Raw genomic sequence first — 26,921 nt, forward strand, 5'->3', positions numbered from 1 at the left:
GCTGCCCCACGCAATGGGGTGAGAACCCAGTGCCCTGTCTATGAGTCACGGCGTTTGGCAGCCCCCTGTACGCCGGCTGAGTCAGGGCTGCCTTCCTGGAAACGGCCGCAAGCGCCTCGCTCCCCTCCCCGGGAGAAGGAGCGTCCTGGCACGGCCGCGAGGCGCTGGCACCGGGTGCCGGCGTGTGTTCCCAGGAGGAAGGAAACATCTCAGCAGCACGGCAGGTACCGCGGGTGCCTCCCTGCGCTGGATGCAGCACAGGGGGGGCCTCCCCAAGCAGCACTTTGGTTACCCCACCCTCTCCGTGGACGTGCCCTAAATAATGCCCACACCAAGGGACCAGCAGGACCTACAAGCCGTGCCAGGAACCCACACCAACAAGGGAATCCCAGCCCCAACGAGGACCCTCGGTGTCCCCACTCTTGTCACCAGCACCGGGAACTATACCCACGCTTCCACAAGGTCCAACCAAGAGAAGGCAGCAGGCAGATAAGCCTGAGCATGGAGCCCAGCAGCCCTGTGTCCACCAGCCACCACGGAGCACAGTGCCAACAGATCCCAAACAACCCCCACCCCCCTCCCGCGGCAGCATCCAGACCCCCATCCTACCTTTCCCGAGGGCTTGTGCCCTTCCCAGCTCCGGCTGTCCAAAGACGGGGGCACCTGGTAGATGTCTTGAGCCTGGCCCACCGAGGGAGGGACCTGGTATATATCCTGGGGGGGGCTGGCAGAGCCCACGGGGTACGCGTCCGCCGCCTGGCTCAGGGACGGGGGCACCTGGTAGATCTCCTGCCCGGGGCTGGGGAAGGCGTGGGGCGGCGTCTGCTTCGGGTAGGCGGGCGACTGCTTAGCCGGGGCCGGGGGAAACTGTCCGGTGGGCGCCGAGCCCGGGTAGAGGCCCTGCTGTCCCTTGCTAGGGACCGGCATCAGGTAGACGTTGTCCCCTTGGGGCGCGTAGGCAGGGTGCATGGGGGTGTACTGCGAGGCAGGCGACAGCGGGACGTAGCCCCCTTGGTGGTGGTAAGGCAGGGCGGGCTGCGGCACCGGGGGCTGCGGCGGTGCCTGTCCTTGCCCCGTGCCGGCCGCTTGCTGCTGCTGCTGCTGCTGCTTCTTGTCGTACATGCCCACCAGGATCTTGAGGCGGTTCCCCGGCACGATGCCCTGACGGCCGTGGAGGGAGCAGAGCCACCAGCCGTCCAGCCCCTGCGTGTTGCGCTCCAGCACCGTCATGATGTCGCCCTTGCGGAAGGAGAGCTCGTCCGGGGACTCGGCCACATTGTCGTACAGCGCCTTGGCCAGCACGTTCTGCAAGAGAGCCCCGCGCCGGGGGGGTGAGCCGGCACCGCCGCGAGCCGCGGAGGGCAGGTCGGGAGTCATCCCGGGATCTCAAAGCCTTCCCGGCTCTGCCACTGCCTCTCCTGCTCCCACCCTTGGGTGCTGGGACGGAGAAGGGGCGCCCAAGCACCCAACGCGCGCCGGGGACCGAACCCCGAGGCTCTCCCGCGTCCCCCTCGCGCTGCTCGCCCTCCTCCAGCCGCCGCTTCCTCCCCACTCAAGTTCAACCCATCCTTCCCGGAGGTGGTGCTAGGAAGGGGCCGGACCCTTGTGCGTCCTGGTTTCGGGGACCTCCTCTGCCTTTCCCTCCCCTTCCCGCCGGGGAGGAAGTGCCAGGGCGGTGACTCAGCCAGAGCCGGAGAATTCCCCACCGGCTGCCGAGCGAGCGGAGGGCACGCGAGCACTGCGGCCCCCGGCACACGCAGCCGGGGCTCGTCCCTTGCTCCTGGCACGCAGCTCCCGGCGCTGCCCGGCCCCGTGGCACACATCGGGGGTGCCACGACCACGGCGCGGGCGCACCTGCGGGGCTGGTGGCCGGGCTGGGAGGCTCCTTGCTGCGGCCTCCTCGGGGAAAGCGAGGCCGGGAACAGAGAAGGGGGCTTCTTGCCACCAGCCCGCGGCCTCGAGCCCGCTTAGGGCTAGGGGAACCGAGGCACGGGGTGGGGAGAGCCGCTGCAGCCAGCCCCCGCGGCACCTCCGCCCGCCTCGTCCGAGTCACAGCCAAGAGCGAGGCCGCCCCTCCTCGAGGGGAACCCCCCGGCCGTGTCCCCAAATCCCCCCTCGCCGTGGGGACCAAGCACCAGCTCCGCCACCGCTGTCCCCCCGGCACGGGGGACGAGCCGAGCCCTGGCTCGGCCTCAACACCCTCCAGCGCCCCAGAACCTCTGCCAGCCCCGCCGGGCGACCGGGGGCCGTCGGGGCAGCGTCAGGCCGAGCGCCGCCGGGTGCCACCGCCCGAGCCCGGCCGCCCTCCTCCCTCCCTGGGCGTCGGGGCCAGGCCCAGCGCTCGAGCCCCGGCCCTGACGGGCGGCGCGGGGCGTCGGGAGCCCGGATCCCCGCGGCCTTCGGGGCGCAGGCGGGCGCCGGGCCCGGGAGTCCGGGGGTCCCGAGGGGCTCACACCGAGCGGGCAGGGCCGGGGGGGGGCCGCGCTGTGCCCCCGCTCTCCCCCCCTCCCACCCCCCCACCGCCTCCCCACCGCCCCGGGCCCGAGCAGGGAGAGCAGGGGAAAGGGGGGGAAAGGGCCGGGGGTCGCTCACCAGGTAGTTCATCTTCCCCGCTCCCCGCGGCGCTGCGGCGGCACAAAGCGGCGGGGCCGGGGCCGGCGGCGGGGCCCTAGCGCGGAGCAGCGGCGGGCCGGGGCCGGGGCCGGGGCCGGGGCCGAAGCCGAGGCCGAGGCCGAGGCCGGGGCCTGTCTGTGGCGGTGGGTCGGGCGGCGCTGCGGCGGCGGTGGTGGCGGCGGCGGCGGCCCCGCCGGAGGGATCATTCCAGCGCCGTGCCAGCCCGGGCCCGGCGGCCCCGCTCCGCCCATGGGCTGCGCCCGCTCCGGCGGGGGGCGGCGCTCAGGCGGCCGCGGAGGGAGGGAGCGGGGGGAGGCCGCGGGGGGAACGGCACCGCCGCGGGACGGGGGTCGGGATCCCCGCTGGCTTTGGGCTGCCCGCTGGATTTGGGTTCCCCCGTTGGGGTTTGGGCTCCCCCGTTGGGTTTTGGGCTCCCCCGCTGGGTTTGGGCTCCCCGTTGGGGTTTGGGTTCCCCGTTGGGGTTTGGGCTCCCTGTTCGGTTATGGGCTCCCCCGTTGGGTTTGGGCTCCCCGTTGGTTTTTGGGCTCCCTGTTCGGTTTTGGGCTCCCCGCTGGGTTTGGGTTTTGGGGTCGGGCTCTGAGGGGCCAGCTCGAGGCGCGTCGAGCGTGCATCAGCGGCTGTTGGCGATGGCGCCTCGCCTCCGCGCGTGGCTCCTCCCGCCCCACACGAGGCGCTGCCCGCCGAGGCCATCCCGGCTGGAAGCTTCGGCGCGATAACCCCGGTGGTGGCGGGGGCTGTGGTCGAGCCCGCAGACCACAGCCGGAGGTCGGCGGCTTCCTCCTGGCGGGGCCGGCGGCTCGCAGCGCTTGGCATCCCCGAAGCTGAGGCTGCCTGCGGAAGGCACCGAGGGGTGCTGAGCGCCCTGCCCTCCCGGGATGCTCGGTGTCACCCTTGGGGACACCCTGCCCTGCCCGCGGTGGCCCCGTCCCAGCCAGTGCCCGGAGCAGGATGCTCACGGTGCAGCACGGGCGCTTAAAAGCAGGCAGGAATTTTTAATTTCCCCTCCCTGTGGCAATGCTCAGATCAAAGCGGCCCGTGCCGGTATTTGATCCCGGCCATTTTTGTTGCTTCGGAGCCAAAATCGCTGCTCGCATCTGGGGAGCGCCCCAAGCTGGCAAAGGCTCCTGCAAGCCCCGTGCCTCTGCCGGGGAAGCACCCGGGGGGCCACAGGCACGGGCAGGTTCCTTCTGCTTCTCCCACCTCAAAGAAAATTAAATGCTAAAAGGAAAATTTAAAAATGCAGCATTCTGGGGGCCCTGGGGTTGCGCGGAGCTGATGCAGCTCATCCCGCGCTGCCGGCGGTGGGTTTTGGCAAGGGGCAGAGCTGCACCAGCACCGTGCCTGGCCTGGGGGGGATTTAACCTCCCCTGCCCTGCTCAGCACCCCAAATTCATGTCCTGCGGCTGGGGGACGTCGGCCCCAAAGGGAGCGACCGGGGGCACCTGGCTTTGGTGCAGCCCACCCCGGCAGGCACCTGAACATGGGCCGGGCGTTTCGGGAGGGGGGGATGCTGCGTTGCCCCAGCGACAGTTGCTATGGAAAAAGCTCAGCGGCGAAATTTCCAGCCATTTTCGTGCGGCCGTCGTCATTTCTGGGAGTCCCCCGCATCCGGAGGGGCAGGCAGGGCCGGCTCCACGCGGAGCAAGCTGCCACGGTACTCACAGGGTTTTCCTGCTGTGCCTTTTCCCTCTGGGTCCTGGCATGGGAAGGTGTTGGAAGACCCCAGATTTTGGTGTCACCCGCATGGGGCCAAGAAGAGCAGGGCCAGGCCAAGGAGATGTTTTGGCGAGCCCAGCCTTTACCCAAGCCGGGGCATGGGCCCAGGGGAGCAGGACATTGAGGAAGGGGTGGCACTGGGACGCTCACGGGGCTCCTGGAGCCGTCCCCAGCGGGACCAGAGGCGTTTGGTTGCTTACACGCGGCTCCGTCCTTCGGAGAGCTGCCTCCCGCCGCCTGGAGCAGCAATAGGATTACACGGGACTGAGTCTCCTAGCAATGAACGGATAAATAAATCCTATAAGGCAGTAGGGGATTTATTAGACTTCAATATTCGGGAAATAATGAGGGCATTTCTCTTGGCTTGTAATATCACGGGACCCAACAGGATCACAACAAGGGTTTATCCCTGTGCCTTTCCATGGCGCCGGGCAGGTTTTCAGCCGTGGGGATGAGGCAGAGCGCGTTTCATGAGGTTAAAGCCAGCCCTGCTCCTTCCCAACAGGGCTGAGACCCCGCGATGGCGCTGGGGATCCAAACGGCAGAGCTGGCAGCTTTTCCTGGGGGGGAGAAAAGCCATTTTCCTATTTCTCTGCAGCCTGCGGTGGCGATGCGGAGCCGGGATGGATCCCGCGCGGGACCCCGTAACAGAGCGCTAGGGCAGGCGCACACAATCGCTGCCTTGTTCGGGGCCGAGAGCACAAGGGGCCCGTTCAGGCGGCCGGGGCCGGGAGCCGGGCAGCGCTGGTCGCCCTCCGTGCTGAAACGCAGGGCCCGGCCCACGGAGGCCGCGGCGGCCGCGCGGAAATTCAGCAGGAGCGTGGGTTGGGGGGCTCCAGGGCTCCGCTCGGGGCCGTGCACCAGGGCCAGCCCTTTTGTGGGAAGGCGGACGATGGAAATAGCAAGCGGAGCGGTTTTGTGTTGGCTTTTGTTTTTTTCTTCTCTTCCTAAGCAGCCAAGCTGTGTTTTCTGGAGCCCTGTAAATCACTCTTCGTCTTCAGGAAAGAGAGGCGAGGAATACATGATCCAAGCGAGGAAAAACGCAGGACGCTCGGGAGCGCTGGCAGAGGAAGCCAGAAATGAGCCCCCGGCTGGAGCTGCCCCTCCTGCTCCGGCGGTCCCAGCCCCTGCGAGCTGTCCCCGGGGAGCAAAGGGGCTGGGACAGCCGGCACCTGGGCAGGGACAGCGCGGGGACGGCTCGGGGACGGGCCACGGAGGCAGCGGCATGCGGAGACCCAGCCCGGCGCAGCGGGGAGCCGTCCGCCCGCTCGCTTCCAGCAGGTCAGGTTGCTTCCAAGATCTCAAAGACGTCCACGTTCGCTCAGCCGAAGGGAAGCGAGCAGAGAAAACGGAGCGTTATGGGGCCGGCAGGAACTGGGGGGGGGCGGGGTGCCCAAAGTACCAGCGTGCCAACAGGGGGGACTGGTGTCAGCCCGCATCGGTGCCGGGGAGCCTGCAGGGAGCTGTCTGGGGGCAGGCGGTGGGATGGGAAGGATTTCTGCTCAATCTGGGAGTTCACACGCCTGCCTGCCATGGGACTGGGCTGTGTTAGGTGCCTCTGGTCTTCTGTAGGGGCTCCAAAGTCCCCCTGCTCCATTCCCATGCAATATCCCCTGCGGCCATAAAGCTCGCTGGTGCAAGGGCCGGCTCCTGCCCGGCTGGCTGTGCTGCAGGGAGGCTGCTCCGGGCCCCCAAAATGCTCACGGCCATCGTGGCTGCCGCTCCTGGGACACAAATTGTCCTGCAGCACCATCGGGGGGATCCCCACGGGGATTTGGGGCACCCCGAGCGTGTCCCAGGCACGCCGGTCTCACCGTCCCCTCGCAAAGCTCCCTCTGGTTACTGCGACCGGCTTGGGAGCGCTGGGAGATGCGAGCATTTCACCAGCCCCTTTGTTTTGTTTTTGTCAGCTTCCAGGCTCGTTTAAGCAGCTCAGGAACAGCTTATCCTGCTTGTACCACGGCGCCAAGGGCCGCGGCTCCCCCGAGCACGTGGTGTTTTGTTCCCGTCCATCCCGCACCGCGTCCCCGGCGCGAGGGCTGACTCAGCAGCCGACACGTGAGCCCCGAGCTGAGCCCAGGCTCGGAGCCGCGGCACGGGGCCAAGCGCGCCAGCGGCAAGGCCGGGGCTGGTGCCGCGCTCCGCCTGGCGCAGCGACAGCACGGGAGGCGGCCGGGGCTGCCCCTGCCGAGCAGCAGCCCCCGGGGAAAGGCCGGCAGGCTGCGAGGACGAGCACGGCCCCGGGAGCTGCGGGACGCAGGAGGGATGGCCGAGGTGACGGCACTTGCTGGCCTCCAGCTCCCGGCCGCCTCGCCCCACACCCAAGCGCCTCGCTCTGCCCTCCCAAGCAGCTTTCCCCATGAATCTCCCTGCCTTCGGCGGGTTTCCTTGCTCCTGCAGCACTGCTACGGCCGGGCTGTGCTGGCCCCAGTTCTGGATTTGATCCCAGACCCAGTTCAGCCCCAAGCCTCCCGTCCAGAGCCACGGCTGCAGAGCGGAGGCAGGCACTGAGCAGGGCCGTGGTCGCACACCCGTAACTGTGACCCTTCTGCAAACCGAGCCAGGCTGTGAGCACACGAGAGCATCGGGATGGAATACTTTATTCACGTGAACAGATCCTGGCCCGTCCTGCCTGCTGCAGCTGCTCCCATCTCCTTGACGGAGCGAACAAGGGAGGATTTCTTCATCGGCTTGCTTAAAAAGCCCCAGCACCATCAGACCCCACAAACAAGTACAGACAGTTTGGCTTTGTCTGGGCGAGAGCGCAGAGGGGCAGGGAAGGCTGCGGGGCTGGCAGAGCAGGGAGAGGGGCTGCAGCCCCGAATCCCAGGGCTTGCACACGCACAGCAGCCGCAAAGCCTTTCCTGCAGCTCCTCTCCCACCACCACAAACGTCAGCCGAGCCGTAACCTGGCTTGTCCGCGTGCCCCTGGCTCCAGCAGCGTCCCAGGGGAGGCAAAGGATCGGTGCCACGGGGTCGCTTCTGTCACCAGCCGGGTGACTGAACCCTCGAAGTGCCCCCTGCCCACTGACAAAGACCCTCCCCAAACATTACAGTAAAAGGAAAAACCTGCCGAGACGTACAGGCTTGGGTAGAGAACGGTTCCCGTGCCCCGTGGTCAGGCGGGGGCTGGCAGCCCCCAGCTGGGGCACGGAAGCCAGCGGGACCCCACGGCCGTCCCTGGCCCCTCAGGGCTTCATCCTGCTCAGCCTGATGTCGCGCTCGATTTCGAACTGCCTGTGATCCACGCGCTCCAGGAACGCTTTCCTCTCGATGTACCTGCGGGGAACAGAGAGGCAGAGATGCTGTAAGCAGCGCCCGCAGCCGGGGACCAAGGGGACCCGAGGGGACGGGCACAAAAGGATGCTGAAACGGCTCCGTGGCTGGAGAGCTGCCCCCACCGGCGCCTCGGGACTCACAGCGGTACAGGACAAAGGGTCCTGGGGTGAAGCCCAGGGGTACCCCATGCTCCTGGGCTCTTTTTGTGATGGAGACATGACCGCCACAGCCAACCTGAAGGTTTGGGGCAGCTCCTCAGCAGGAGAGAGCTCTGATGCTGCCCCTGGCCTCCAGCTGATCCCGTGAAGCATCCCCCAAACCCACCGTGAAGTGCAAGCAGCTAACGGGCTCGGGAAGCGTTAGGGCGGCGAGGAGCATCGCCCAGCAAGGCTGCTGCAGCTGAGGGCAGCCCCTAACTCGCCTCGCCCTCGTAGCCAGGCACCTGAATGCTGCGGGGAGGGAAGCGAGCACCCCTGCGCCCCCGCCAAGCACCTTGCCGCTCGTTAATGCTGCACAGCCCCATTTTAATGCACTTTGCCGCAAACCCTCGCCACTGATAGCCCGGGGCTGTGCTGCTAATTAACCTACAGAGGGAGCGAAATTGCAATTCAGAACAGGAGCTGTAATTGAATCATCACCATTGTTTTGCATTTGTTCCACAGCAGCCAACGCCGGGCTGTCACGACAAGGTCATTAGGCCTGGCACCGGGGACAGCATGAGCTGCTGCGTCTGGCTTCTCCCTGCCGGCCACCGCAGTGCTGGCGCTGGTGGCACCAAGCCCCTGCCTGAACCGAGAGCCAGAGGGAAGCTCAGCAGCACCACAGCCCACGATTAATTAATCCAAGTGCACTTCAGTGACTGATTGTCCCCGCTTCGCTCCCCGGCGGCATCTCCGCCCGCGCCCTGCTGACAGAAGTGGGTCAGCTCAGCGCCTCCGGCCCGCGGTACCCGGCTCGGTGTCACGGGGACGGCGTGCTGGCCTCGGGGGGCTCTTCACAGCCACCTGCCCCTGGCAGGGTGAGGGGACCACGCGCCGAGACCTCCGCCCTGCGCTGGCTCAGGAAAGGCAGGCAGGGGAGTGTCGCTTCCCGTTGTCCCCGCGAGCGCGGAGGTGACCTGTGCCTGGGGACAGGAGAGGCCAGGGGAAGGAAATCGGGGGGGTCCCGTTGTATATTACAATGTCATGGTGCCTTGGGGGCAGTTTTCCTCCCTCTCCTCGGCTCAGCACCGACCACAAGCACGGCAAGCGAGGGCAAACCCCCCCTGGCCCTTGGCTTCTCCCAGCCCCAGCGAGGAGGCAGCCTCGGGGACGGCCCCGCATGGCTCCAGGGCATCGACACGGATCACAGAGCAGGAGCACCTGGAGCAGGAGCACCTGGAGCAAGAGCACCTGGAGCAGGAACAGCAGCTTTATCCCAGAGAAATGCACCGCAGGGGACAAAGCCAAGGAACCCCTCAGCAGGCAGGGAAAGGGGGCAGCCGTGATGCACGGCAGACACAGGAGGTAAAGTTTTGGGGAGAAGGGGCTGCCTCCACTAACGAGGGCGGCTGTGATGGCACTGGGAGGCTTTAGGGGGTGTTTTCTGTCCCCTGCCTGGCTCCATCCATCCCCAGTCGGGTCCTGCCTGTGCCCAGAGCGGGGCTGCTCCCCCGCCGGGGCTGCCCTACAAAGGTGGCCCAGTTTGGAGGCTGCTTTGCAGTTCCAGCTAGGAAAGGCATGGGAGTGGCAGATCGACAGCGCGGGATAGCTGCCTCCCCTCCCGGCTTCGGTCCCTCCTTGGAAAACCAGGGCAGGTCCCTGGGATGTGACACGAGCCTGGATCCTGCTGCAGGGGAAGAAGAGATTGGGGACCGATGATATGAGGGGTGGGAAGGCAGCGACGAGGGCAGGGTTGAAAGGTTACTAACCACTCCCTGCGGTTTTGATAGATGTGTAAATGATTGCCCCGCTGAAGGGCGAGCAGAGGCGTCCCAGCCTACCTCAGAGGAGCAGAGGGCGCTCTGGGAGGGACAGCAGGCGGCTGGAAAAGGGCCTGGAAGCAGCAGGCGCCCTCCCTGCACGCCCTGCCCCGCTGGTACCTCCAAGCAGGAGCGCAGCAAGCTGTCCTGTTTGCATGGGGGGGAAGAGAAATGGCACCAACTAAACACGCAGGCCCCCAGGCCTGTTTGGAGAGCTGGCTTCAGGTTGTGAAAGTCGCTCTGGGGGAGAAGCAGAGCGTTCCTGCAAGGGGCAGGGGACGGTCGGGCTCCTTGTGGTGGCTCTGCCCCGAGCAGCCAAGGGCCAGAGCCAGGGCTTGGCAGCGTGGGCAGAGCAGGTCCAAAGGAGAAGGGGCGCTGTGGAAGGGCGCGGGGCCAAACGGAGGAAAGCACCAGTGAGAAACCACCGCTGTGAACCACAAAATCAAGTCCGGCGGAATGCAGAAGCTCTGAGATTTTCCTGCAGACAGGCTGAGAGAAGAGCTCATAACACAAATACATGTTACGAGCTGTCCGCCAGGGCGGTTACATTTTCCCAGAGCTTAGCAAAGCGCTTGCGGTGTACACGCCACTTGTGGTGGCATTATCCTTCCCTGCAGCGCGTCATCAGCTTTCTGCTTTATTTACAGCATTGCCGTTTACTTTTACGATACTTCCATTGGCTTCACTGGGGTGAGCAGTGCTTGGTGCACACAACTGATGCCCAGCGCAGCCGTCACCTTTACCGCCCCTTGCCAGCTGCTCGGGCTTGGCACAGGTCTTTACGCAGGACGGCGCGCAGCCGCAGCCCGTCATTGGAAGAACAGAACAAAAATAAAGCAAACCTCCCAACGTGAGGCTTTTTTAAAAAACAAAACAAAAAACAAGGCAAAGGCCATTGTGTTTCCTCCTGGGAGAGCTGCACTGGACCGGTTCACGCCGCATCGGTCTGACTAGCAGGGGGAGATAAAGCACAGCCAGGCTCTGCGTCAGCTGGGCTTCAAGTCACGAGGCTGTGAGCAAAGCGATAGGTGTCTGCCCATAGCTGCTGCAGGCTTCACCTGACCTCCCGCAGTGCCTGGAGCAGCTCTAGGTATCCCTACAATGAACTCCTAAGAAATCCTGTGGGTTTCCTAGACTCTGCAGCGTGTGAGGGGGTTCCTGCATCCACAGGGAAACGCTGGGCTGGGATTAAACCTCTCTTACCCGTCCTTCCCTCGGTTATGGATCGCCAGCTCCTCCACGATGCCTTCCTCCTCCTTGAAGTTCTCCCAGTCCAGCTTAGACTTCTCCAGCGTGCTCATCTTCTGCTTCTTGGAGCCGATCTTCCCCAGGAGGCTGCTCATACCGCTCGGCCTCTTCACCCTGAGGGAGACAAGGAGGCGAACGCTACTTAAGCGCGGGGCCACAACAACTAACGGCGGAGCTGAGAAACGCCACGGGGGAGAGGTGGCCTCAGCGTGGCGAGCCACGGCCACCGAGCAGATGGCCACCAGCACCAGGCGGCAAGGTCACGCTTCCTGCGGATCCCGCCCGCTCCCCTGGAAGCGGCGGAGTTCACGACACGCACGCCTCGAGTGCTTTCTGGTGAAAGGGCTTTTTCATTGATCCCCTTAAGAGAACAGAGAGCCTTCAGGCCGGGGGAGATCATGCAGTCATCCCGCTTGACCCCTCGCACACACCAGGCCAAGCCGTCGCACCGAGCACCGAGCTCTTTGTCCTCGGGTCGAGGCGCCGTTTGCTGGCCGGGATCCAGCCTCGGTGCGTCACCAGCGCTGACAGCACGTCGAGGAATTAACCGTTTCCTCAGTACGTTCCGAGCTGGGTTTCATCCGGCTTCGCCTTCTGGTCGCTGCGCTTATTCTAAACCCCGAAGTCCCTCGGTGCCCATCAGCACCGCGCTCACAGCCCGCAGCGAGCGTACACCTGCACTTTCTTCGACTTTCCTTTAGACAGACGGGCTCCTTGTGCCCCTCATGGTGATGTGTTTTGTTCCAGCCCCTGTATCATTTCTGGGGTTTGTCCCCCTGCTTATTCACAGAACGGCTCGGGTTGGAAGGACCCCGAAGCCCACCCAGGACCACCTTTGCCTTTCCCCTCCTTCTTAGAGGCCCCACATCCCACCCCCGCGTGCCGGGGCCCCCAAATCTCAGCTCTCTGCTGGGAAAGGCACACAGAGGGACCGGGGTCAGCGGGTCGCTGCCTGGGGAAGACAATTCTCAAAGCTTGGAACCAGCAAAACAAACTCGCCTTAACCCCTTCCTCAACCAGCCCGGCAGAGGGGGGCAAACAACATCCCGTGGAACTCCTTGTTTGCACACATTCCAGAGATAACTCCACGTCTGCGAGGCCCTTGCCTCTGCAAAAAGCCGGGGAGGAAATGATTCTCGTTCCAGGGAGCCGGGGGAATGTGGGGAGGGGGCCCCAGGAGGGCGGCCAGGTGAGCGGCAGCCTGCTCGCCGTCAGCGCTCCCCAGCCCGGCCGGCCTCGGGATCATATCCAGAGCTGTCCCGGTCGGGTCATGAGCGTGGTTTGTGCTTCTGTACTTCGTGAGCCTCCAAAGAAAAGTAATTCCAGGGTTTGTGTGGAATGAAATCAAAGAAAGTGACATCCGTGTAAGGCTCAGCCAGGAGATTCACAGCACGAGAACGGCTGCCCGTGGTCACCTGCGGTTGCAGCTTCCCGCCGTAGGTGTATCTAGGGGATGAGTCCCTGAATTAAGGGCATCTGGGCAAGCTCCGTATCTGCGGGACAGAGGAGCAGACGTGTCCTAGGGCCTGGCCCTCTTATTTCTTCCAGCCCTAGGGCAACACGCCAGCAGGGTCTCGGCAGGCAGGATGATCTTCTCTGCACCTTTATCCACCTCATCAAGATGTCCACACCGTGATCGCGCAATAAAATCTTCATCCTCGCTCACTCCTCAACCCTCCCTTACTTTGCAGGACACGACGGCTCCGAGGGTCCTTATCTGCAGGTCGCAGGGGGGAGAAAAATGCTGCAGGGCACCCTTGGCCCCGTGCATGAGAGACAAACGGCGAGGTTCGGATCCTGCTCTGGCTCCCCAGGGCTGCAGGCGAGCCTTGCACAACCGCCCAGCCTCCCATCAGATGAGCGTGCAGGTTGTGAGGGAGGGGGAGGAGAGGAGATAGGACAAACGAGAAGGCAAAAGCAAACAAAATATTGGGCAAGAAGCGTGCCCCGTGGCGTTCCCTGCTGCCTGGAAGGCGGTGTTTGTGCTGAGCGGCTCACCGTGCCGCTCGGGGCCAGCAGCGGGCAGACACACGGGATGTTAGAAGGGAATCCGAGGGATGGAAGAGAAACTTCTGCCGGGCTCCGATACCTCGGGCTGGTTCCAACAAGGTTCAGTGATTCAGGCTGGTAATTAGTGCGGTGTCGAGCACAGCACGTGGAACGGTTGAGGTTGGAGGGGACCTCAGCCTTGCTCAGGACCTCAAAGGAAGCACAGGAGACACCACAGCGTGCACGGCAGCCAGGGCGCGACGCGGGAGCTGCTGAGTAGCCTTGGGTTTTAGTGTGGGCTTAAAGATGTCCTGAGGCAGAGCCAGAGAAGTGCGGCCTCTGATCCCACTCGCAGATGACTGGAGGCGAGGACGCGGAACCGGGGGCTGTTGTCCCTTGGGTGCCTCCCTGGTGGGAGCCTTCCAGCCGCTCACCTGGGAGCCACGTCAGGGTTTCCCCGGGGTGTTTGAGGCACAGGGCGACACGCAGGCTGCGAGGCAAGCTCCCACACGCCGAGGCCGATGCCTTTTCTGCCGCTCCTCGGGGAAGAGCCGAGCTGGGACCGAGGCCAAGCGGGCAGGCCGGGCGGCAGCACGCTGCCCTGCGTGAGATAGGGCCCGGGACATGCTGCAGGCTGCTGCCTTCCCCACAGCACCACAGGGGATAGCCACGAGCCAGGGGAACCCGAGGGAAGGTGGCTCACGGCCACGGAAGCAGAGGCAGTGCCTCCGCACAGATCTTGGCTCCCATGGGAATCCCTAGCATAAACGAACGACGGCTGCACACACATCCATCGGTAACGCTGCTCGAGGCCTCCTCTTGGCTGCAGATCTGGGGAATATCCCTTAAACGACACGGCTCACCCCATACCTGAAGCCGCGCCGCCTGGCTTATGAATACGGACCTCCACCATCAGCTCCCCAGGCACGCTGCAACCTGCGGCCCCTTCGAGGCAAGGCAACCTGCTGAGAAAGGGCAGCCTGCGCCGCGTCCTCACGCCGGGCACTGCTCCCCAGATGCTGCTGGTGCGGGCTGCCAGCCCCGCGCCGGGCTGGGTGACCTGGCTCCGCTCCGCCTGGCACGGCCCGGGGACGTGTTCGAGTCTGCCGCTGGCTCCTCGCTCCGCGCCGAGCCTTTCATCGCCCTGAACAAACCCGACGGCCGACCTGCGGGTGGGAATTCCTAGGCCTGTGCCAAAACGAAGTAAATGAGAGACATTAAAGTCCAATTAAAAACTTGCTTGGCCTTAAATGCCTCATCTGTTTAAAAAGCAAGGAAAGGGGCCTGATTAATTGCCTTCAGTGCCAACAAGAGGAGTTATTACCCTTTTTTGTACTCATTAAGGGTATCTGCAGTGGCATCTTTAATCACCAAGGCATTTAAAAGAGAGAAAGTAATTTGCTAAGACGTAATGGATCCCAGGGATGAGAATCAGGACAACGGCCTATTTAGGTCACGTAGCCACGCTCTGCCTTTCCGCAATTAAGCACGGCCCCAGTCAGCCCCGAGCCAGCGCTCTTGTCTGTGAGCTCTGCCTTGGCAGGGGATTCCCTGTGCCCGTCTCGTGTCTTCAGGGCAAGGACTGTGCCCAGCACGGTCACAGGAAGGGAGAAACAGCACGCAAAGGGCCCCCTTGCTGTCCCACCGCAGGTGACCACCACCTTTGTTCCCGTCCTCCAAAAGGAGGCTTCTTCCCGGCTCAGTGTGAGCCTGCAGCCCGACCCCGACCTCAGCGAATCGCTGTCTTGTAACGGGAAGGTCGGCGGCAGCTGGAGACGCGTGCCTGCTTCCAAAGAGACAGAATCAGCCCGGAGTTTTCTAAAATAATCCCCAAGCAGCAGGAAAATAGGGCTGCAAGGAGCCCGGCCGCCAAAGGGAGCCGGGTTCCTCTCCTGGCCACCCCACGATGGTGCTCGCAAGAGCTCCTGACGCCCATCACACATGTGCTGGAGCTTTCAGGGCTTCACCAGCCTCTCACTTATGTAGGCTTTCTTGTTATCTTCCTAGTAGCTACCCAGAACGGATCATTCCCTCACTTTTTGCAGGAGCCTTTTATGTCTTTGAAAGCGTTCCGCCCCCCCCGCTCCGCCTGCCCTTTCCTAGACTAAACAACCCCAGCTCCTTCAAGCTTTTCTCATTCCTCACGGCTTCCAGCCCGCTGACCGTGCTCGCTGCTCTCCCCGCACTCCCTCCTTTTGGCCCACATCCTCCTCGAAACGCGGCGTCCAAACCGGGACGGGGCTCCAGCTGCGGCGCTGCCGGGAGCAGAAGGAATGCTGCACGCCTCGCGAGGCACGCAGCTCCTACCCGGCCTCCTGTGACGTGTGCCTTTTTCACAGCCCTGTGACACCCGTGAGTCACGCCGGGGCTGATTCACTCGGATCCGTGTCTGCTCGGCCGCTGCCGAGCCATTGTTTCCTGCTCTGACGCGTGCGGAGGACGGCTGGGAGCTGAAGGCAGGGCTTTGCACCGGTCCTCCGGTGGGCCCGTGCGTTTTGTAGAATGGTGGAGAAGACCTTCAGCATCACCAAGGCCAACCTGCATCCTGTCCTAAACCACGTCCCTCAGTGCCACCTCCACACGTCCATTGAGGGCCTCCAGGGACGGGGACCCCACCGCTGTCCCTGGCAGCCCGCTTCATGGATCGGCATCCTTTGACCCCGCGCACCTTGGACATCCCCGCACAGCACCGGCCCAGAGCTGCTGAGGACTAACTCCTGGGAAGGACCTCCTGTCTTGGTGCAATCCCCCCGGAGACCAGACAGCAGCTGGCCAAGCACCAGGCGGCCAAACCAGACCAAACCGATGGCCAGAAGGCGAGGACAGCAGGGACAGGTGGTGACACTGCACGTCCCCCCCCAGCCAACGATGGGTGCCCAAAGGCCACCTGCCCACAGGCTGGCCAAGGAGCCAGCAGCGTCCCCAGCTCCTGCCCCCCCTTTTTTTGGCTCACAAGCCCTCTGCTGCTGTTTCTGCTGGCTCCTCGGGAGCACGACGGCTGCCAGCCCCGTGCTGCTGCTCCTCAGATGCTCCTCACGGGTAACCTCTCTAGCAGGAGTCCTTCTGCCTCCTCTCAGCGCTTTTAAGGACTCAATACACACGAAGCAAACGTCGAGCAGAAAATAGGACATGGCTGATGCTCAGCCAACACCCTTCTTCTTGTCCAGTCGCATTTTTGGGAGCCAGCATGAGCCAGCTGAGAGCACAGTCACCGGCACGCACAACCCGCGTTTGTGAGATGCTTGTTCTGCCCCCCACAACGAAGCACAGCCCCCCAGCCCCTGGGGCGGTGCGGGTAGTGGCCTGCTCTGTCCACGAGGAGCTGGTGACGCCGCAGGTGAGAAGCCCACTTGTTCGGGCGATGCCGATTCCGCGGGGCATCCTGCACACCCTGCGGCTACGTGGTGGAGGAGATAAAACAGAGCGGGGCACCTTCTCCGGCCTCCTCGTGGCTTTTGCACCTCCCGTAGCAGAGACGCTTTGGTGCCCAGCACTCTGTGACTGCCGGCACACGTCTCAAACACCCGGTGACCCTCCCCGAGGCACTGCAGGCCGTTCGATGACAAGACCATTGCCAGGAGAAGGGTGCTTCGTGGTCGGGCACGAAGTGGAGAAGCAGCAGGTCAGCTCTCAGGTCAGCTTCCGTTATTCTGCACAAAGCCCTGGCAGGGCCCGGTGGACCAGCACGGCTGAAGGGCTTTGTACGGCTCCCAGCAGAGGAACCCAACACAAACACGAGCTGTAGCACGAAGCATTTCCCTGCTGCCTCCCTCCCATCGTGGCAGGACGCCAGCGAGCATCGTGAAGTGCCCAACGGTGGCACCTTGGGCCCGGCAGCCCTGAAAGCGCCGCGCTCACCATCGAGCCCTGGCTTTCCTGAGCCCCGGGCCTTCTCACCACACTGCCCTCACCAAGGATAAGCCCGAATCTCACGGCTGGCAGTCACCCACCTGCGCTCTAAGTGCTCCAGGCCGTCCCCACCTGGCCGAGCGCTCGCTCGCCCTCCCCAGCCCACAACCGGCGAGCGCTGCGCAAACACGGGGTCACCCCAACCGCGCTGACGGGGGCACACGGGTGAGAAACTGCCCCTCGGCGGGGAGAGGAGCCCAGAAGGGTTTGTAAGTACTCCCATCTGCCCCTGCCCCGAGCTGCCGTGCGGCTGCATAGTTTCCTTAGCAGCAGGAAATGGTTCTCATACAAACTAACCACAGCCGGGCAGCGCTGCGGCCACAACACCTTCGCTTTAACAAGGGGAAGATCCCTGCCCGCTGCACCACGCATCGCCCGCCCCGCCGGCCTCCCATCGTGTGCCCCAGCCATTTCCTAGCTGCACCACGGGGACCCCCTGCAGGAGCCAGGCCGGGAGCCCCTGTGCCAGCCCCATGCCCTGCTCCCAGCTGCCCACCCCCACGGAGGAGTGGGAACGCTGGTGGGCGCGCGGCACGGAGGGCAGCGCGTGGCGTTAGCTGCCAAAGCTCCGGCTGGAGGGAGCAGGCTGCTGCAGGACGCCTGGTGCCAGCTTGCAGGGGCCTTCCCCAGAGCGGTAACAAAAGTTTTCTTCTTCCCCAGACCCTAAAAGCACCCAGCTCTTCCCATTTCTCACCCTGCGTAACCGCACTGCCGCGCAACGCCCCGTTTCCGTGCTGGGTTGCGAGCCAGCTGGTTGTGCAGCACCACGGGGACAGAGCACGCTCCCAGGCAAAGCTCAGCGAGGTTTCTTTTCCGTCCCCACGTGGCATCGCTTCCTGGACGGGGAAAAAGCTTGCGGCTGAAGGGTCTGGCAGCGCATGATGCGGGGGGTGCTGGGAGGCCCCAGCGAGTGGCTTTTCCGGTGTATTCCCTGATAGACAATGCCTCGTGCTCGTCTCCCCATCAGGAGCTGGGCCTGATAAACCTTTCCTAATTACACGGCTGGAAAAAAGAGACTAAGCCCTGCTTTGCTCCACGCCAGGACGGCACAGACTTGGTGCCACCATCTCCTTCTCTGGTCCGCTCCCCAAACTAGGGAACGACCCAGGGGTAAATACCCACCAAGGCAGATGGAACCAGCACAAAGGCAGAGCTGGGCCTCCACGTAGGCCGAGGGCAGGGACGAGGGGGTGCTGTGCCCATCCAGCCTTCCCACGAGCGGGCAGCACCCCACAAGCACCCCGGAGGGTCAGGCAGGGGAGCAGGTGCTGGGGGACACGTCTGAGCCCCATGCAGCCCCTGGGGAGCTCGCTGGCTCAGCCAGGGCCCCTGACCTGCCGGTCCCCTTATCGGCAGGAAAACCTCGTTAGGGAAGGGACCGGGGCTTCCTGCTGGGGCCCGGAGCCTTTGTGAAGGCGCTGCTGCCTCCAGGAGCCAGAGGAAGCCCCGTATTTTCCTCGGGCCTCGAGCCGGGCTGGCTGTCAACAAAGGAGGGCTGGGCTGGGGGAGCAGGGCAGCACACGGGCTGTCACCGCAGGGCAGCGTCGGGGACGAGGCAGGGGTGGCACAAGGCCCCTCTGTGCCGGCAGAGCCTCGCACCCGCCCCATCAGGGTGGCATTGTGGAGCCGGGGCTGGCTCCCCTCCAGCACAGCACAGGCTGAGGCTGTTCCACCAGCGGGCTCCCCGAACGCACTTGCCACTTGGGAACCCCGACGGGGTCAGGCCCTGGGCCGGCAGAGACTCTGCAACCTCAGCAGCACGCAGCCGACTGGGCCTTGTGTTCCCGGGATGCGCCTTCTGCGTGCCAAGCAGTCCCTAAGCGAGCTCTCCACCTGCTCCTCGGATTCCTGTTTACGATGACGGGCAAAAACCTGGCGAAGCCGGGCTTGGGGTAGGCTGATCATAGCCGAGGGGGGAGAGAACAGTGAAAATCATCACTAAAATCCCTCACGTTAGGCAAACCTACAGGCATCACAACTCCCAGACGGTTTTCACGTGGACCAATCCGAACTGCAAAGCACTGCCCGCACCCCTTCCTTCTCCTGAACGCTGCTACGCCAGCTCTCTGTGTTTCAGCTTAGTTCTGAAGGTTTGGGTTCGTTTCTGACTTTCTGGAAAGTTCTGTAAGTTCAGAACCCAGCACCTCATCCCCAGCAGGCCGCAGCTCGGGACACGCGTGGGGACGTGTTGGAGCTACGCCCCATGCTGTGCCCGTGGCTCGCCTTCCGGAGGCTTGCAGCTCCCTCTGACCTCACCGGGTTCAGCTGAGACGTTTCAAATTAAAACAGCCACGAGCACAGCTCCGGGCTGGGACCAAGCACAGGCCGTTGGTTTTTTTTATCTTAAAAGGCATTTGTTTGAGAACAGTCAGAGCTGCTGCAACCCGCGGCACTGGAACTATTTCACCGCGAGACCTTAAAAACGTCGACATCTTGGTCTGCGGAACGCCGTGGCTTTGAATTGGTGACCAACCCTTCAAAAAAAGCCCAGTTAGAAAGGAATTGCTGGCGAGCCGAGGAGGAATTGTGCCTGCCTGCCTTCAGAGGCTCGCTCCCTTCTCCTTTGTCTGACAGCAGAGCTTTTGTTTGGGACGTCGGCGCTGAGCAGCCCTGAGCTACGCAGGGAATGTCTCCGTCTCTGCCCGAGGAGCCCCCCAGGAGCCCCCCAGCCTGCTGCGGGGACTCCGCTTTAATCGGTGGAGGAGAAAAACCCCCGTGCCCGAGCAGCGCTAATGGAATTGTTCCAGCACTAACGGGATTTCCAACCAACGAGCGGGGACGGCCGAGCAGCTGGGGCGATTCCCAGGTCGCTCTTTGGGGTGCGAGGCGGCTCCAACATCCCGACCAGCCTGAGAAAACGACCCCGAGCCCCCCCACAAGGCAGGAGCCCCCGGGTTCCCCGCTCAGCCCCCTCAGCTTCCCAGCGCAGGGGATCAACGCCAGGCTTTGATCACAACGAGAGCCAGGAGAGGAGCGGGGAGGGTCCCCCTCCGCCCTCAGCCAGTAATCCGACAGCTTTAAGAAAAGGCCCCGATTAAAACAAACACGTCGCCTTCCACCGGCAAATGTTTGCGAAGCTCGGGGCAGGGGAAAGTTCCCAGGAAATTCAAGGGGGGGTGAGCAAACGGCAGGGCTTTCTGGCACAGCCCCGTCGCTGTAATGAGTAACCAGCGCAAGCCGCCCGGCGCAGCGGTTGCTCTGCCGTGTCATGCAAGGAAATAAATAGCACGAGTATCATCTATTGCCTTCCCGTGGAAAGCCTGGCAGCGCGGGGGGCCACGGGGGACAACAAACATCTGGGCAGTGCTAGGAGCAGCCGGAAAACAAGAGTTAGGGCTGGGTCACGTTTAGGTGCTTTGGGGAAGGGCGGCTTCACCGGGGCTGCAGCCGGTTACCTGCCCGGGCGCAGTGTGAGAGGATCCAGATCAAAGAAGGTATTCCAGGGGGCAGGGACCGGAGGGAAACGCCCTGCAGCCTTTTAAGATGTTTGCACACAAGGCCTCAAGTCCAACCCCACGAGAAAGCAAGCAATAAAAAGCAAGCTGATGAAAGGCCGCGCGCTTTTCTCTTCAAATAAACCCTCTAAGGCTGCAGGAACGGCCCAGTGACAAGCCCAAAGGCAAAGCAGAGCCCAAAAGGTACAGACGAGGACCAAGATTAGCTTGTGTTTGTTTTGTTTTTTCTCCCCAAGGTTTGACTGAAGTGTTTTGAAGGCCTGCTGCCTCTGAGCGCCTTCCAGCGTTGGCAGCCGCTGCTTGGAGGCGCTGCCCTTCCTCTCCCCTGGAAATAGACGGAGGTTTCCAGCCCCAAGAGGCAGAGCCTGCGGCCAGCTGAGCTCTCCCAGCCACCACCTCGGTTGTCACCTTCCTGATGGAGGCCCACAGGGGATAAACTCCCCTCTTTGCCCCCCTAGGGCAGTCGGGATGCTCCCAGACAGAGCCACCCGTGGGTTTCGCAGCCACCATCCACCTACCAAGAGCCGCTCGGGAACCAGAGCTCTGGTGGGACGTGGGGACCACGGCCCCCGCACAGGGCCAGGCTTTTGGTGACACAGCATCTCTGGAATTCGCTGGTGAGTGTCCCACAGCCTCTGCCTGGGAGGATGCCAGAGCCTTTCCCCAAATCCTGCGTGACCTACCAGCTGCTGAGGGCAAGGCAGCGCTCCCCGCGTGCATCATCCGCCGAGGAGACAGGGGGCAGCCACCGCTGAGCGGAGGGACCAGAGCTTCCCATGCTCTCGGCCAGAGCCAGCAGCTTCGTTCGGGTCCCCAGCTCTCCCATCTGACCCCGAGCAGGTCACTCGGTCCCTTCGCAGCCCGGCTTTTGTCTCAGGGGGCAGCGAGCGGCGCAGCAGCACTGAGCGAGGCAGGCACGCTGCCAGGGGGGGCCTCAGGCTCCTTCGGGGATCTGTGCTGTGGTACACGCATTAACCATGGGAACGGCTTCCCAAAGGCTGCGGTGGCTCCCACAGTTAAGCCTCTCCGTTGTGGATGCCTCTTTGGAAAACACAGGCTGCAGCTCCACCGCCTGTGCTCGGGAAACCGCCGCGACCCCAGTGCCTGCTGCCACCAGAGCGCGTCCCGGCTGAAACACAGCGAGCCCCGCGGCTCCGAGGGGCACGGCCCAGCCCGTGAGACGTTGAATCTGCACGCTGGGGAACTAACGTCACTTCTGAAGCTTGCAGGTGGCCAGCTCAGCGCTCCAGAATGCGGCACCGATTCCTTCATGCAAGGCCGTGCGTCCCGTTCTCGAGTGAGAAGGGCCGTGGGTTTGGGGATCGTCGCCATGGCTGATGCCCTTTACACATTGCCGTGTCAATTCAACGCTTTTCTGTCCCCTTTTCAATCCAATTTCCAGCCATTTGCGACCTGCCCCAGGCCAGAGAAACCCCCTTGATCCCATCTGTTGGGCAGTCCCCTGAGCATCACCCTCCAGCTGTTGTTTTTGTTTTGTTTTTAATCACAAACCAGACCTCTTGGTAAACGTCGATCCGTCCCTTCACTGCAGACCATTTCCCTGGCCCGGCTCCTTGGTGATGCTCCTGGATGGGGTCCTGGTGAAAGCCTTTGGGGCACCTACACCACTAGTGAAAAGCCTGGTGGAGAGCCTAAATCACACAGCTGTACCCCCTTACCTCTCTGCTTTTGAATTTCTCGTTCTCTCCAGGGTCTGTAATCAGAGGTTTGAGGAGTCAGCACCAAACAAAACCTCAGCAGCCCCTCCAGGACGTTGCTGCTACACTTCTGGGACCCTTCTCCTTCCACTCCCAGCCTGACCCATCTCTGCAAGCACAGAAGCCCGAGCAGACTTAGAGCCTTGCCAAGGGAAGAAACTCTCACACTGCTCTCCTCTGAGAAAGTGGCACAAAGGAAAAAAAAAAGAGACCAGAAGGGATGGCTCGCATCCCCGGGTCATGGAAAAGAGCTGGAAAAGGCTCTGCCCCAGGAGGACAGAGTGCCAGCGCTTCTTTTTTTAACTTAGTCAGCAGCTGCGGGATTTGAGCTGTGTTAAAAGCCTCTTTTACCCTTGCTGCTGCAGAGGAAGCCACCTCCCGCCTCTCCCCTCCCAAATAAAAGGCCACCGAAGCCCGCAGGCAGACATCCTGTAATGTCACCTCCGACAGAGGCGGCGGCTCGACCCCTCTCGGCACACACCAGCCCGACTTCCACTCCAGCTGCTCCAGGTCCCACCACGAGCCACACAAGCCGCCTCTGCTCACGTGCGCCTGGAGCAGGAAAGGAAGCGAGGGGCAGGCGGGGCGGGCTGGGTCTGGGGGCTGTAGGCACCTCTCGTTACCCCGTCTCCCGCTCGTTGGCGCGTCGCTGCACGCAGCAGCCCTCTCTCCCGGAGAGAGGCTCAGCCAGACCTCGATTAAACGATGTATTTCACCATAACACGAGCGGCTGCCTTATTGTCGGCTCAGAACAACCAGAGGCAGTCACCTTGCACTAAACGCTGCTCTCCGATGGCTTTTCTAAACCCACCTCCATTTACAGATTCATCTGCTGGATCAGTAATTTTAGGCTAGCATTTAAAAGCGCTCATTTCTTTCTGGGAAGGCTGAAAACCTGCTCGTGATTTACAGAATTACTGCTGGGTCTCCGGTGGCTCGGCCATTTGTTGGAGGCAGGTGTTGTGCATTAGCCACATTCCCTCCTCCCTGCCCTCATCCAGGTTTAATAGCGGCAATAAAACACCAACCGCACCGGCTCGAAGCAGCAGAGCAAGCAGCAGCCTCGTCCTCCTTCCCATTCCTAGCCCGCCGCGTGGTATTAAGGCTTTAGGATGATGTGTAACAACCAGCTGGGGTGGGGGGGAAGCAGCCAAGCCATCTGAGCCCTCCCCACGCCCCGGGCAGGCTGCCCCGACCTCCCAGGCCAGGGGGGTGCTGGGGCTGCCCGCGGCGAACAAACCAGAGCAGGATTTGAAGAGGGAAGGAAGAAGCCTGCCTCTGCTCGCAGCTAGCCCCTCCTTCCGTCCAGCCCTTTCCGACTCGGAGCGAAGCCGCTGCTATCTTGCAGGCAGCAGGAGCAGCCTTCCTTCCTCGCCAGCACAGAGTGCGGAGCCTGGAAACGGCGTCTCTGAGAGCAAGGAGCGCTTCTTCAGCTGGCTCTCGGCTCGAGCAGATTCATAACACAAAAGGAAGCCGGAATCCCTCGGGGCTCACATTTTTCCAAGCTCGGTAAACACAAACACCCATCACTTGTAGGCGCAGCAAGTGGGACAAAGGATGCGCGGCCAGGTAGGTGCCTGAGCGGTGGTGGGGACGTGCGGAAACATGCGCGCAGTCCTGGAAACCTCCGGCACCAAGACGTGGCTCCAGACTGTGCTGCTTTCAAGTCTGCCTTCGAGCTGAAAGAGCAGCCTTTGTTGTCTGCAACGTTACCAGTTTGGAAAAAAAAGCACCGCCGCTCAGCCCCCCCTACCCCAAAGGTCTGTTTCTCCACCCAGAATGCTCAGCCCCGCCACCCCAAAGGTCTGTTTCTCCACCCAAAATGCCGGCTCCTTAATAGCAGAGGTGGGAGCCCGGCTCTCACGAGGCAGATTGTGTTTAAGTGCCCTGCGTGCAGCTGATCAGAGCGCTGTTCCTTACAGGATCCCCGTGGCAAGGCAGCGCACCTCAGCGAGCCATCTCGTTTAATGGTCAATTAGCAGGGATGTGCTCTTGGGGCTCAAAATCACTGCAGACAAAAATAAACAAAGAACCACCAGGCCATCAGATTTCCTCCGCTTTTTCACCCCAGTCTCGTGTAAGAGCCAGGACAGAGAGATTCTTGGTAATACCAAGATTTCTTTAGACTAGGAAGGGACTGGACGGACTCAGGAGCCAAAAGAAAAATCCCAGCTGTCTCCCTGCAAAGCATCGGCTCCGGACGTGAAATGAAAACAGGGCAAGTACCAGCCCCCCAGCCTCCGCCCTTGGGGATTTGGATATCCAAGCCCCATACGGCCGCATGCGAGGAGGAAACAGCTAACGAGAGGCAGATTTGCTTGGTGTTGATGTATTGGCACCAGCCACGTCTCAGACCGGGGCAGGCCACCTCCATCAGCCGCACGCTGGCGGCCAGCAGCGCTGCGAAGCGGAGCACACGCCCCGGTTTCGCGGGCACAGGAACGTCGGCGTAACCAGGAGCACATGGGCGCTTCTACGCGGCTGCCAGCTCCAGGGCTCACAAGTCGTGAGTCAGCCTCCGCTCCCCTCCAGCTGAGGGTAGTTTAAAAGCTCGACATCGCAAAAAACCAAGACAAACACAAACAGTATTGACGTGCCTCCTGGTTTCTGAGCCTTAGGTTTAGCCAGCAAGAGCGGCAGCCCCTTCCTTCCAGCCACGAGAGCAGAGACTTTCGTTTCTGTACTCGGAGGCCGAGGTCCTTACCTGGCCCAGGACTTGAGGGTTAGGAGGAGAAAACCACCAGATATTTTCAGCTTGGCAGCTCATTCAAAGCCAGCATTGCCCCCTCCCACAATCCATCAAGGACGACCCCGGGGACTCGCAGTGAGACTCAACCCCGCTGCTCAGCCGCCACCCAGCCAAAGGGTCGGGTGGGAAGGTTGGTGGCAGTCGTGCTCGGCACCCAGCCCCTCTCCTTGGAGTTTCAGCAGACAGACCGGAGGCTTAACGCAGCCCGCGGGCTCTGAATGCCCACGTTGTCCCTCTGAAACAGAACAAGCTCACTGTGCAGTCCCGAGGAGCGGCAAGAGCGTGCTGTGGATGCTGTCAATAGAGGCACAGTGACAAAGCCAAAGTCCCAGGATTCCAGGAAAACGCTCCTCTGGTTCACGCAGCAGCACGGCAGAGGCAATAAGAATGGGTCTGCAAGTCAGGTTTGGGTTCCTCCAAGCTTGTGGGTTACCACAAACAGCTCTGTGCACTGAAACCCACCCTGGGGACCCTGACTTACTCTGCTGCCTGCAGAGCAAGGGGAATACAGAGATGCCCAGAGCTCGATAGCGAGCCTGGTGACAACATGCAAGAAGAAGCCAAGGCTGACTTTCCCCTCTGTTGTCATTGCCACACCGACTCTGGACAGAAGTAACAGCAGCTAAGCAAGAACGTCCAGCACGACTGCCCCAACACCCTTTTTCAGCAAAGCTAAGCAAGAGCAATTCTCAGTGGCAAAAGGCTCGGAGTGAAGCTGCCGCCCGAGACAGCCCCTTGTCAGAACACTCCCTCACTTAAACACAGAGACTCCAAGAATAAATTCTGCTGGAAGGAAAAGCTGACAGCCCTCGCCATTTAACTACCTGCCTAAAGGCACAGCTTAGAAGCGGGATTCTTACATTACGAACAAAAATCCCCTTCGGTTTTCTTCTCCCTCGAAGCAAAACCCTCCAGGAGCATCTCCCAGGTGGGGCGCTTACCCGAGCAGACCCCGCTGCATTCAGCTCCTCGGAGAACAGGGCAGAGGGGGAAGCCTGCATCGGTACAGCCCCCGGTAACCGCTTCACAAGGCGAGGGTTTATTTTACCTGGCTCCTCTGCTTTACGAGGAGGAGGCAGAATTTCCCTGCTGGCTTCCTGACCTTGCACGTTTGATTGAGCGGGATGTGGGAAGCGCCGAGCGCTTCTTCCAAAGCTCAGGAGGAGCAGAGAACGGCCAGAGCACAAATACACGAGCAGAGGGACCGCAGCTGGAGGTGGTCCCTGGTTTGTACTGGGGAAGGAGACCTAAAGGTATTAGCTCCCAGGATTAAACCACTGCAACGAGCACTTTTCCGTCCCAGGAGTCGCTTCGAAGAGGAAGGGCATCACCCTGGGGCTGGGGCGACGGGGCAGCAGCTGGGAGGCAGGGCTGAAGGCAGCTGACGTGCACCAGCTCCCAGCTACACCTTCTGCCAGGACTTCCTCGTCACCTCGTGCTCCTTGCTGTGTGTAACAAGTGGACAAGCTAAAACAGCGAAGGGACGAAGGCACGGCAGAGAAAATAAAGTCCCCGCTATGGATTAGGCGCACAGCGGAGTTAGCGGCACTTCCCCAGCAGACCAGGCTTTCTCAGCCAAGCTGCAAACACAGGCAGGGCACAATCCAAGGGGAACAGCAGATCGGGAACAAAAGGCACTTCCAACTCGTGGACCTTCACCCTCACCGTGCCTGGAGCCACGCCACAACCCCAGGCTGGCCCCGCAGCATCGGGTCAGGCGGTGGCACGGAGCACGTGGGGGCCGCTGGCTGCCCCCCGGGCTGCCGATCACGCAGCCGGAGCTGCCTACGTCCACTCCTCCAGCTCCCGTGGAGCGAGCATCCCAAGCCGCCAGCGAGGTCTGTTACGCCACACAGCCTCCAAATCCCCTTGAAGCAACTCCCCGGCTTGTTTCGACCTGCGTGAGGACGAGTGACTGGGCTGGCAGGAGGGCGTTAAACATCTCAGGCTGCTCTCGAGAAGCCCGGGTGGAAACTGCTCACACCCTGCCCAGGCAGATGCCATCTTCTCGCTGTTCATTTTTGGGAGCACAGAGCTACTGCGAGGAGAACATCTCTGCTCCCTCAGAGGGGCCACGAAAGCTGCTGGCTCTGCTTTAGGCTGGGACCCACGCCTTCCTCCCCCTCCCACATTTTTAAACACAGACAGCTGGAGAAGCGTCCCCCAGCTATTTTCCCCTGCTTTTTTTTTTTTGGCTGTTTAGGACAGCGTTAAGCTGGTCCTCCCTGCTGTGCCCCATAACCTCCTGGGGATCTCAGGGGTGT

At 62.4% G+C, this 26,921-nt stretch overlaps 2 protein-coding genes across 2 annotated transcripts in view; both read right to left on the reverse strand.

The window, feature by feature from the left end:
- LOC118172864 (breast cancer anti-estrogen resistance protein 1-like) overlaps window positions 1–2,859 on the reverse strand; it is a 24,573-nt gene extending 21,714 nt beyond the window's left edge. The window contains exons 1-3 of the mRNA XM_035337050.1: window positions 2,593–2,859; window positions 610–1,305; window positions 298–349 (exon numbers count right to left, since the gene is read on the reverse strand). Of these exons, the coding sequence (XP_035192941.1) occupies window positions 298–349; window positions 610–1,305; window positions 2,593–2,604 (760 nt within the window). The 5' untranslated portion in view covers window positions 2,605–2,859. The remainder of the gene's footprint in view (window positions 1–297; window positions 350–609; window positions 1,306–2,592) is intronic.
- A 4,074-nt stretch (window positions 2,860–6,933) lies between these two features.
- Window positions 6,934–26,921, reverse strand: part of CFDP1 (craniofacial development protein 1) — a 53,252-nt gene continuing 33,264 nt past the window's right edge. The window contains exons 6-7 of the mRNA XM_035336361.1: window positions 10,793–10,951; window positions 6,934–7,629 (exon numbers count right to left, since the gene is read on the reverse strand). Coding sequence (XP_035192252.1) covers window positions 7,539–7,629; window positions 10,793–10,951 — 250 coding nt within the window. The 3' untranslated portion in view covers window positions 6,934–7,538. The remainder of the gene's footprint in view (window positions 7,630–10,792; window positions 10,952–26,921) is intronic.

The sequence above is a fragment of the Oxyura jamaicensis genome, chromosome 11 (genome assembly GCF_011077185.1).
Source record: "Oxyura jamaicensis isolate SHBP4307 breed ruddy duck chromosome 11, BPBGC_Ojam_1.0, whole genome shotgun sequence".
NCBI classification, from domain to species: domain Eukaryota; kingdom Metazoa; phylum Chordata; class Aves; order Anseriformes; family Anatidae; genus Oxyura; species Oxyura jamaicensis.